Source organism: Camellia sinensis, chromosome 7 (genome assembly GCF_055761805.1).
Source record: "Camellia sinensis isolate YWXY chromosome 7, ASM5576180v1, whole genome shotgun sequence".
Taxonomy (NCBI): Eukaryota; Viridiplantae; Streptophyta; class Magnoliopsida; order Ericales; family Theaceae; genus Camellia; species Camellia sinensis.
This window is the reverse complement of record NC_138967.1, coordinates 31,354,678-31,366,728: the sequence shown is the minus strand read 5'-3', so window position 1 is coordinate 31,366,728 and position 12,051 is coordinate 31,354,678. Positions and strand designations below refer to the sequence as shown.

General features: G+C 35.4%; 2 protein-coding genes across 2 annotated transcripts; both read right to left on the bottom strand.

Moving 5' to 3' along the window:
• Positions 1-2,750: 2,750 nt before the first annotated feature.
• Positions 2,751-4,844, bottom strand: LOC114300424 (uncharacterized). Its single transcript, XM_028245301.2, has one exon. It carries the CDS (start codon positions 4,805-4,807, stop codon positions 3,074-3,076), a length of 1,734 nt encoding a protein of 577 aa, XP_028101102.2. The 5' UTR covers positions 4,808-4,844; the 3' UTR covers positions 2,751-3,073.
• A 2,236-nt stretch (positions 4,845-7,080) lies between these two features.
• LOC114300423 (1-aminocyclopropane-1-carboxylate oxidase homolog 1) lies at positions 7,081-11,068 on the bottom strand. Its single transcript, XM_028245300.2, has 3 exons — positions 10,432-11,068; positions 8,576-8,897; positions 7,081-7,584 (listed from the first exon to the last, which is right to left on the bottom strand). Exons 1-3 carry the CDS (start codon positions 10,941-10,943, stop codon positions 7,333-7,335), a joined length of 1,086 nt encoding a protein of 361 aa, XP_028101101.2. The 5' UTR covers positions 10,944-11,068; the 3' UTR covers positions 7,081-7,332.
• Positions 11,069-12,051: the final 983 nt, after the last annotated feature.

Below are 12,051 nucleotides of genomic sequence, written 5' to 3'. Positions count from 1 at the left end.
GACTCATCTATAATAGAGTATGCATCCATTTCCTTGGTAATTGTATTGCACTGCCCATGTACGACTTTATCGAAGTCTATCTCCTCTTCTGAATCTGCTTTAGTAACCATGAACATTGTAAGAGATGCTTCAAAATCCCATTCTTCTTCAAATTCTGGCTTTTCTTCTAAGTAACCTAGTTCCACAGTCTCGAACATTGCACATGAAGCTTGGAAATCCCATTCTTCTTCACTCTTATCTTGGTAACCATTAGATGTTACCATATTACCTTCAATTGGTCTTCTCCTTGACCGACAATCTTTTGCATAGTGGCCAATCTTGCCACATTTAAGCACCTTATGTTGCGTCGTCCAAATCTAGTAACTCTTCGATCATTTTCATCATGTCGAACTCCCCCTCGTTAATAACTTCGATCATCTTGTAATTGTTCATCTTCTTCTTTGTTTGATTTTCCATATTTTTGCCACTTCAGTCCATCTCTTTTCTCGCCATTGAATAATTCTTCTTCTTCACTTTCATTCTTCAGTGTGACTCTAGCCATTTGCTTTGCTAGAGTTTCTTGATTTGCCAATGGACTTTCGAGCTTGACCAGTGATGGTTGAGTGGACTATCCTCTAACAGCGGCCATAAGCCCTCTATACTCGGGTCTTAAACCTCGAGTGATAATGCGCCTTATTCTTGACTCGCTAATTTTTGACTCAGGATCAAGTTGTGAAATTTCATTACAAAGAGTCTTTACCTTGAGAAAATATTGACTAATAGTCATTGATCCTTGTGTCACCGTTACAAGCTCATTCTCTAGATACTAAAGTCGTGCATCGTTTGTTTTCGAAAATAATGCCACGAATGTGTCCCAGACTGCTTTTGGAGTAGTAGCCTCCCGAACATACTCCAATAACTCTTTCTAAACAGTTGTCCTTAACATGAACATCGCTTTTCCATCCTTAATCTGCTACTTTCGCAAGGCCTCTGTATTTTCTTCTCCAGGCGACGCAGTTTCCTTGCTGTCAACAATCTCCCATAGATCCTGTCCTTGAAGATATGCCTCGATGCATATTCGCCAATAATCATAATTATAATAACTTAATTTCTCCATACCACTGATGAAGTTTTCAAAATCCGCCATAACAACTGTGCTTGTTGACTTCAACAATCTTTTGTATCAATCTCAATCGCTCTTCGTGTCGGTCCCCGAACGACCAAGCTCTGATACCAAATTGTTGAGTTTGACACACTGGTGGACCCAAAAATGCAATCTTTATTGATAACATTATAGTACACAAAACACTTGTATACAATCACACACTAATACACTTCACTTATCCACCCACACATGCATTCAAGCACTCACACATTGTGTCTTCCTCACACAAGACCTTGAGACACCTCACACTAGACAGTGCTTGACCACTCACTTTGAACTCACTCTTCTTTCACTCAATTGTCCAATTGTCTAGTACATGCACTCATCTCATATTTATAATAGTTGAAGAATTTTATAGAATGCACTTATACTTTCCCTACACTCTAGAACAATCCAGATTATTGTTATACATATTAGAGCTTTCTATTCTTATCTAAAATATTCTATAACCTTCCAGAACTTTCTAGATTTCTCTAGTTTTCTCCAAACTTCTTTAATGTTCCAGAACCTTCTAGGAATCTTCCGGATTTCTCTAGGTCTTTCCAAAATCTTTTAGATCTTTCCGAAGTATTCTAGATTCATGTAGAAACTTCTACAATATTCTAGAGAGAAGATTCTAAAGAGTGAGGAGAGTTAGTGATGACTCTCAACAGGTTTTGGGGAAAGGGGTTGTTGGGTGGGAATGAGAGGAGCTTGAAATGGCAGGCAGCAATGAGGGATGGTGGGGAGGATGGCAGAGAGGATGGCTGGAAAGGGTGGCGGAGGGTTTGGGGATGGGGACGTAGGCATGGCAGGGGAGGGATTGGAGATGGCGGGGAGGGTATGGAAGTGGTGGCCACTGATGGGTGGCCGGAGATATGAATTGCAGAGGAGGGACAAAGGAAGAGAGGCATTTTTGTTATTCTACTAGTTTGTAATTATTTTTCAAGCTTCCACGTCTTCTACAATTTTTATTTTTATTTTTCCACCGATATGCAATTTTTTTTTTTTATTCCTTCAACTTATTTGCAATTATCCCAAGCAAAAGAGTGGGGCTGCCTAACATGTGATGACACGGTATTTTCTGGGTCATTTTTTGGGTTCGTAGACTTGCTGAAAAAAATAATGTAGAAATGGCAACACAAAAGCAAGTGCCAGAATGCGACTTAAGGTAGAAATGCCATCATAGTGTGCGTAGAATCTTGTTTCATCTCAGTCATGGTTGCTTTGCTTCTAATCTAGTTTGTGAGAATTCTTGTGAAGAGACAGATTGGGATGATGACAGATATACAGCAATCTAATTGGGTCCCAAAATCACCATCTGCACCAATAATCCTACAACTCATTGGCATCATCAGTGAAGGGAATGGGATGGATGATTTTGATTCAGATTTGTGATAAGTATCAAAACATATATACAAGATCCTGAACTGGTTGGTGTAGTATGCATATCACGGACAAATCAAGCACTACAAAAATAGGAATTTACAAACAAAGAAGTTTGTAAGTCATGACAATTGGGTTTCCATGAACTCAATGCAAAGAAAATTAAAAAACAAAATCAATAGAAAGTAACAGAATCAACAAATCTAATACAAAACTAAAATCAGAAACAAAAACTGAGACGTAACTTAACAATCATAAACATCTTATTTATTGCAACATCAATGTAACTGTTATTGACAGGACCTGTAATTACAGGATAGTAATAGCCAAACGCAAACTCATTCCCACAAACAAGTCTTGAGGAGACAATAATCACTCAGTAATAACACATATTGTAAGCAAGATAGACAGAAATACTAGGTACTCAGAAAAGAAAAAATAAAATAAAATCAGAAAAGCACCAACAATTTGAATCCACACATTTGGAATTCTGGGCATTTTTTCTGGGACGTAGTGTTGCTATCCAAGAGATTAATACACGAGTGAAGATCAACACAGCTAGTTTCAAGAAGAATTGAAAGGGGGTTTTGTGATGAGACTAAGAAGGTGCTCATGGTGGTCAAACTGGATGAGTCCCTTTGATGGAGGACCTCCAAGTAGTTCAGACACCACACAAGTCATATGAGCACTAAATTCACAATCAGCACAGTAGTAAACCCAGTGGTTTGGGTCTCTCAATTCCTCACAAGCGTCACAGTAAAACTCATCAGAATCATCTTCAACAGGAACAGGAACATAAGTCAAGGCCAGAGGATCAATATGACATTTATGTCTAACCTTGTGAGGCAATAATGCACATTTGAAATCAAGCACAAGATCACACCTTTCGCATTCAAAGACCGTGCCATTGCAATCGCTACGACAAGCATTGCATTTGATCGAATAGGGTCTCTTTTGGCGAAGGAAAAGAGGGTGGTTGTGAATCCCAGTTATAATTGTGCTCGGTATCGAAGCACACATGGCATGGAGGTTAAAAGAACAGATTTTGCAGTTGAAAGTGAAGTCATCACAAGGCTCACTACAAGCATTGCACTGATTACTAGGCGATGACGAGATTGCGATGAGGGTGAGAGTGTGATTAGGATGGATTGGATGTTGAATCTTGGGAGGCAACTCGGCACACCACCGGTGAAGAAAGAAGTTGCATTGGCTGCAACTATAGGCGAAACCCAGGATTTGTCCCCAGCACCCACGACATATAACTCCATTTTTCTTAAGATCATTGAGGACTAAGGGATGTTGTTGGTGGCTAAAGTGTACAATCTTCCCCACCACCTCTGACGATTCATCGCCTGCTCGGAGTGCAGCGTAACGATGACTCAACTTGGTTAGATTTTCATCATCATTTTCACATGATGGAGGATTAAAAACACCATTATCAAATCCAATTTGATCCATTTGAGTGTTTGATTGATTTAGAGACTGAGAAGATGAAACATCAACATCCCTGTAAGAGAATTTGATATAAGGCTTTGGAGCAGAAGTCAAGCAACCTAAATGAGCCATGTAATTGCATTTAGCACAATAGTAAACAGAGCCTTTCGGGTTCACTTCACCCTCACAAACAATATCACAGTAATATTCATCCGTTCCATCGTCAATGGACCGAATTGAGGTCAGCGAAAAAGGGTGTCGGTGGCGAGGACTTTTCACGAACACTGGAAGTGCAGAACACTCGATATGGACAAAAAACTCACAACTAACACAACCCAAATTGAACCCATAACCAAAATCACCACAAACATTGCAGCGAAACGACTCGAACCCATTTGGCGGAGAGACCGAAAATGCAAGAGGGTGGTGGTGGATTTCGAGTTTGAAATGATGGCGTTGAGAAGCGCAGTGGAGGTGGAGAGTGAAGGAACAGAGTGAGCAGTGGTAGGTGAAGCCAGAGCAAGGTGTTTGGCAATGGGTGCAGAGGATTTCGGGGTTGTTGTTGTGGGGATTGGGAGGTGGATTGGGGAGGAGAGAGAGGTGGTGGGGGAGGTGGAGTGGGTGGAGAGATTGGAGGGGAAGTTTGAGGCAAGAAATGTGGAGGAAGAAGGTGCAATCTGGACAGCGATAATGGTAACCTGATAACGGTTGACAGCAAACGAAGCAGAGAGCTTGGGTGTCTGTTGGGATTGATCTCAGTTGGAGTGGATGATCATGCCACACACAATCAATGGCCATCAATCTCTCTCTCTCTCTCTCTCTCTGTGTTGTGACTGTGAGAGGAGAAGAACTAATCATGGACATGAACTCATATCATCTTGTTGACTTGTGGTAGATGGTAGTCAATGGGTGATTTTTTTTTTTTTTTTTTGAAACAAGAAAAAAAAAACTCTCAGGTGTTATCACGGCCCCGTGATCCCTGATCCCGGGATAATCGGTTGCCAGTCAGGAATTAACCCCATCATGTGAGAGACCTATTACCGGGGCACCAGGAACATGTGAGAGACCCACCACCAGGGTACCAGGAGAGCTCAACTATACGCCACAGACTGCCAAGGGTTCGAATCGGAGTATAAAGAGGGTCTCAAAGAGAACACTTCCACACTTCCCCCAGGATTCGACCCTGGGTCAAACCTGTAGAGACGAGTTGCTTTCTCCACCGGGCCACCATCCCCGGTGGTTTATGGCCGGATGTTGTGTGATGTCAATTTACACGTATCTTCAAAAATTGATAACACATTGTGAAAATTAAATCGAAAACTGAAAGAGAGTACATTCATTTTCAAATAATTGAGAAATTGATTAAAAATTAATTTTTTAAAATTTTTTAAACTTATTTTTAAAAAAAGATATAAAAAAATAAAAAAAATAATATGATTAAAAAAAATAAAAAATAAAAAACTAACTTTTAACCAATTTGTCAAAACCACCACTCCCTGCGATAATGACCACCCCTTGCGATTAAAGTCAATGGGTGAACTTGACTTTGCTTGGTGCATTAAAACACTAAAGTGAGTCTAGCATATAATTAATTTTTTAATTTTTTTAGTTTTAGTATTTTTTTTAATTATTGCAAAATGTTTTTAACTTATTGGTCGTTTGTGTATAAATTTGAAAAGCAAAAAAATTTCAAAAAAAATTTCACTAAAAATTAAAAAAATCAAAAGTTTACCCTTTTTTTTAAAATCTTTTTTTTTGATCTGTTTAATATAGTAAAATCCAAAAATATATGATTTAAGTTATCTTTGCCACATAACCTTTTTTTTTGTTTAGATAAGAAAAGACTACATCACCATTTATTTAGATACTCATAATTTGATTTTTTATTTAAAATTAATTATTATAAATAGCAGTGAATAATATATATAAAAATTAGTAATGTATAACCTTTTTTCTTTTCTTTTTTTTCACATTCAAAATTGCTATATGTTGCTGAATTGCTTCACATTTATGTCGTAAATATTTAGGAAAGATTATAAGAAAAAACAAAAATCAAGAACAAACATACGCTATTATGTATGTGCTAAAATAAAATAATAAAAAAATCTTTAAATATAACACCCTTTTTTTTTTTTGCTTTTGTTTGTTTGTTTGGTTTTATTTGTATTTTTTATTTTTATGTTGGAGAAATAGATTTAGAAAATAAAAAGTGAGAGAACCAGAAGAAAATAAAGAAGAACAAAGTGGTAAAGTTTATGATGGAATAGATGCTTTCCTATATATCATTAACAAAGATAAAAGAAGAACAAAGTGGAAGAGAAATATGATCGAATAGGGATATATACTTTGCTATATACTATTAACAAAGGATCTATTCTATTACAAGAAAAGCAAACACTAAGCAGTGCTCTTGAAATATTATTTAATATTAAAATTTGTGTAAAAAAGTATTTTAGAAATAGTATAAATGAAAGGTTAAAAAATTACAATTGTAAAATCAATCAAGAGTGTTGTGAAATTATAGTGAAGTATCTTGTGACACTTGTTAACAAAATCTTTAAAAAAAAAAAAAAAAAAAAAAAAAAAAAATCAACAATCCTAAGAATAATATATCGTACTAGTATTTTAGCTAAAAATTGTAGTGTGAAAGGTCTCATGAAAGCTCTGTGTTTGGCAAGTGGGTTTGCAGATTTTTTTGGCTATTTTAGCCACAAAAAACAAAATAGGCTATTTTAGCCATAACAAACAAAACATCACATCCAACCCATAATCATTACATTCTTCTCTCACAAAAAAACTCAAAAAAGCCAAAAAGCCAAAAAGTCCTTTCCAAACCAAGCTTTTAAGCCCAGGCTAAACTAGCCAAAAAAGCCAAAAAGTCAAAAAACCAACCCACTTCCCAAACGGAGGCTAATAGAAAACTCACAACAAAATAAACAAATGAAGTAGAGAACAATCACAACAAAAGAAGACACAGATTTAAGAAGACTTTGGATTCCCTATTATCACTTCAGCATCATAAGATCTTAAGGAGATGAATTTAATAAGATTGGCATCTTCACAATTTACCACAAGTTGAATGGCACTCAAGGTGCATTAATCCAAAGCAACATCTCAATAATGAAAGGAAAAACACATTACTCAATATAGAATTGTTTATATCTAGTTTGAACTATATATTATATTTGCAGATGTCAATACAAACTCGAGTTCAATACAAGACACATAACGGCATAGGATTTAAGTCTTGATAGAGACAAGAGTACATGCGTTTCTTACTTATTTTCAAAAACAAAAACAAAACAAAAAAAGAAATGATTATAGCTTACTACAGAATCATAGCATTAGCTCTAGCCAAATGTCCTATGAAATTGAAATAACCAACCTCATCATAATTTGAACTTTGTTAAAGAAGATTTCCCATCAAGTCCTTTTGAATTGTAGTGATCAGCAAATTCTTTAAATGTGATTTCCTTGTATATAGGGGGATTATCTTCTGACAACAAGTCCTTGATGGGGCCATACATCCTTGTCGATGCATAATTATGTAGATTGAAAAAGCATGCCACGGATAGTCTTGGCCCCTCATGGTTTGCCAACACTCTGTGTTCTACGCTTTTGAATTTGTCGTTGGACATAAGCTGGAAGAAAATAGAAGAACCGGTAAATAATCTTCCTAATAATTAATGAGGCAAGTGAACTTGTCTACGCCTTCAACAACTTGATTATCACCAATCATTGCGAGGAAAAAAAAATAGGAACTTCATATGAAAATTGATTCCTTTTGCTCGACTTCTATGCAACGACTTGATTCTAGGCTCACAACTTTATTTGATGATATTCACTTCTTTGAAGCATTTTATCAAACAAGTAAATAAACATGTTGCATACTAAATACACATTCATTACACAAGGAATTTTTTTTACATGAAGGATAAACTTGCAAGCACTTGCAAATTCATAATGCAAACTCATTTTATAAAGGTTAAGTTTTTAGGCTCACAACTTTATTTAATGATATTCACTTCTTTGAAGCATTTTATCAAACAAGTAAACAAACATCCTGCATACTTAATACACATATTCATTACACAAGGAATTTTTTTTACATGAAGAATAAACTTGCAAGCACTTGCAAATTCATAATGCAAACTCAATTTCTAAAATATAGGGTTAATCCTAAAATAATGTCTTGTATGACTGAGCTTTAATACTTAGGCACAACAAATCAGTTTAACATCTTTAACATTAAATCTTAGCCATACAACACATCACTTTAGGATTACTCTAAGAAAAAATCATTTTAGCGGATCCATGCTCTTCACTTCACTAATAGGTCAAAAGTTTACAACTTCCGATATACCCAACCAAAAAAAATGAAAAAAAAAATGAAAAAAAAAGGAAAGGGGCATATCTAAAATTTTAGAAGAGGCAAATTGCAAAAACAATTTTATAAATATAGGTTAAAATTGATATTGATACAAAATAGACGGGGTGCAATGCCCCTCTCCTGGGCCTTTTTTTCGCCACCTTTGTCTGTTGTACCAACATGATATATGAAGAGAGATAAACTGATGGAAATTAGGATCATCACAAAGAAATTAGTTTGAATGTAACAAGTGCTTGCTTGACCTGTAAGAGATCACCAATGTTGACAACCAAAGCTCCAGGGACTGGAGGAACATTAACCCATTTGTTTTGGTGAAGTATTTGGAGTCCCCCAATAGAATCTTGAAGTAGGATAGTTAGAAAATCAGGATCCGAATGTCTGCTGGTGCCCATGGTCAGCTCGGGCTCTGGACATGCCGGGTAGTAATGACTCAGAATGGCATGCCCCTTTGCACAATCCATTTCGAGGAGGTAGTCGGGTTGGAGCCCCAGTGCCTCTGATAGCAATTCAAATATGGTAATCCCTAATCTCTTTACTTGCTTTGAATACTCCAATGTTGCATCTCTACAAGTTGAACATCCTTCATGTCAAGCTTACACAAAGTTGTCTAATGAAATTGAAAAAAACTTTCTTCATCCAAAAGGAAAAAACAAGAAAAACAACAGCTATGTACGTCTTATGCTAACTGTGTTAATTTCGTCTTTAAAATGTACAATGTGTCATATTGATCCTCGTGTCTAACACTGTCAGAGTCCATACTATTTTCAGCACAAAATTCAGTGGGTAATATCACAAATTGACACACAACACAATTGAAATATTGAGATAAAAATGACACAAAACACATAATTTAAAACCAAAAGTATAATTACTCTTCTTTTTTTTTTTTTTTTGTTGAAGTACATTTTTTTTTTTGTGGTACGCTCATCGTAATTGTGGGATCACTTAACACATTTAGGCCAAGTTTGACAATCTTAAAAAGTTACTCAAAAAGTTAAAAATTTATCACTATTCACCAAAAGTTAAAAATTACGGCTGAACAACTCTCAATCCTAATTTTCCTCTACACACTAATTTATACAATTTTTTAATACACATTTTTTCATAAAAATTCAAAAAATTAACCCAAACATCCATATTTTTTTCTCAATTTTTTAGTCTAAAAAGACAAAAAATACATTTATTTAAGACACCCCAAACAATCCCTTAATAATTCGTTTAATAGGAGTGGCCCCACAGTAGGCGATAAAAATATAAAAAATGCCAATGAAATATAATTTTGTCTTCTTTTTTTTTATTTTTTTTTATATTTTCATTGTTTTTTTTTCCTTTTTAAATCTATAAGAAATTTTAATATACATCCCTCTAAAAAAGTATGTTATATACATCTTTATTTATGTCATTTTTTGTTAAGTTATAACAAATTTTCTTATTTATGATTTTTTTTTATTATTAATTATGTCTCAAAAAATTAAAGTTATAACATTTTTCATTTTAGTTATAAGGTGGATATATATATATTTGTTATGTAGAGTATTTTAGGTCGGTTTATGCGTACCAGACTATAACCTGAACAAACCTTTCAAAATAGAGTTTACGCCTTGTGATCCGTGGTCCGAACAAGTCTTCCAAAATAGGATTTACGCCTTATTGTCCGTAGTCTCAAGATATGCATTTGTTGTCTAGAGAATTCAAATCTTTTAAGGAAATAAACTTTCATATCTCAGTCGTCATCCACTGAGCCAACACCCTGTGATTATAAGGCGGATATATCCACCTTTTTTTGACATACATATGCAAAAACAGGTGGATATATTGCATATCCTTTGAAGGGTGTATTTCCCAAAATCTATACTTCAATTGATAATCCCAAACATGTAAACAAAGACTAATGGTGATAAAAGAAGAATCAAGATTCTCTCCATCATCTCCCTCTTTAACTCTCCTCTACCCAGGTCATTGGGCTCACTTTCGGGTCTGATTTCAGTAATTTGAACCGTTCATATTTTAAGATTTGTTGAGTATATCAGTCAAAATTTAAACTGATCGGATATGAGAAATAAGAGGATTTTGATTCATGAAAGAATCGATAGTGTACCTGCAAATCTGAGGCAACTCGAGCGGGTCGAGCGGGTCAGGACCCATAAGAAAAAACAGAGTATCTCTCCAATTAGCAAACCTCGATTCATACAAATCAAAATTACTCCCAAACCTCACTCTCTTATCTGACCCCCTCACGTACAACTTCCTCTTCTCATCCTCCTCCATCTCATGAAACCCAAGCGCCGCCGCCAACATCCCATCCACCACCCCCGCCGGTATCCCATGATTCACCACCTGGAAAAGCCCCACACTCTCTGCTGCCCCCCGGACCTCCTCCACCACCGACGACCGGCCGAGCGAGGCGCCGCCGCCGAGGTCTATGACCGGAATTGGGACTTCGTCGGAGATGGGATGATCGCCGGCGAGTTCGTCGGCGGGTCGGACGAATATTCTGGGGATCTGTGTGATGGCTCGGTCGACTAGGCCTTTGACACCGGCTTTGGATTCGTCGAAGGCTTTAAGGGCTTGTAATCGGTTGTAGTTTGGTGGTGGTGTTGAGGTCTCCATGGAATGGATAAGTTCACTTTGGAAATTGATGGATTAGAGGAGGAGACTTGAAAATGCTGTGTGTTCATTACTTGGGAAATTCTATGGCTTGGGTGTTTACTGATGCACCCTAATTACCATGTTTGTGGTCAGATTATGATTTTATATTACACTTCATTTGTTCAGACACAATTTTTTTTTGAGAAATGCTAGAGAGCTCTAAATCTAGAACTCTAATTTAAGTTCTAGTGATCTGTCAAAGTAAAAAAAAAAAAAAAACACAAACACAAACATCACATCAGGGTGAGTCCCACCTTCCCATTAGAGCTATTAGAGCTCTTATATTAGACCTCTAAAGCATTTTTGATTTTTTTTTTTTATAGATTGATTTATTTATTTTTATGTTAGTTGTATTTTTAAAATTAATTTATTAATGATTATATTAATCGTGGTGGTAGTAGCGCTAATAAAGTAGATGTGTTGGAGGGGTGGCTTTAGTAGTGCGGCCGTGATGATGATAATTGGTGTAATCAAGATTTTAAATTAACAATGTCAATTAACAAACATTATTATTATCATTATGTAGATATAAATTCTGCACAAATTTTTATCAAAATCAAATTTTATACTGTAATTTTATATAATTTCAATTACCTTCACAAAAGTATTTCAAATTTGTTAAATTATATATGAACCAAAAATTGAGACATTAATAATTCAGCAAAATCAAACAAACATATAAGCTTAGACAATTGTCCGCAAGTTTTTATTTTTTGAAATCGCTATATAGTCGGGGGGAAGAAATAAATGAGAAATAAACACCACGAAGAATTCAAATTTCTCTCCATAGAAATTGAACCCGCAATGTCATACCACAAAATGATATTACACAATCAGTGCGTTAAATGTGTTTGTTACTCAAAATAAAAAATAAAAAAAAACCATCACACATTGAATTTTTTTATAAATTGCATCAAAATAAAACATCATTTCACAATTGTAGTTGGGATTAGTAGAATTAATGAGCATGAGAAATGTAATTATTTTCACTACCATTCTTTATAAAAAATTTCAAAAAAATTTATTTTAATGTGCATTAAGAATTATATATGTGTAATTTTAAACACTA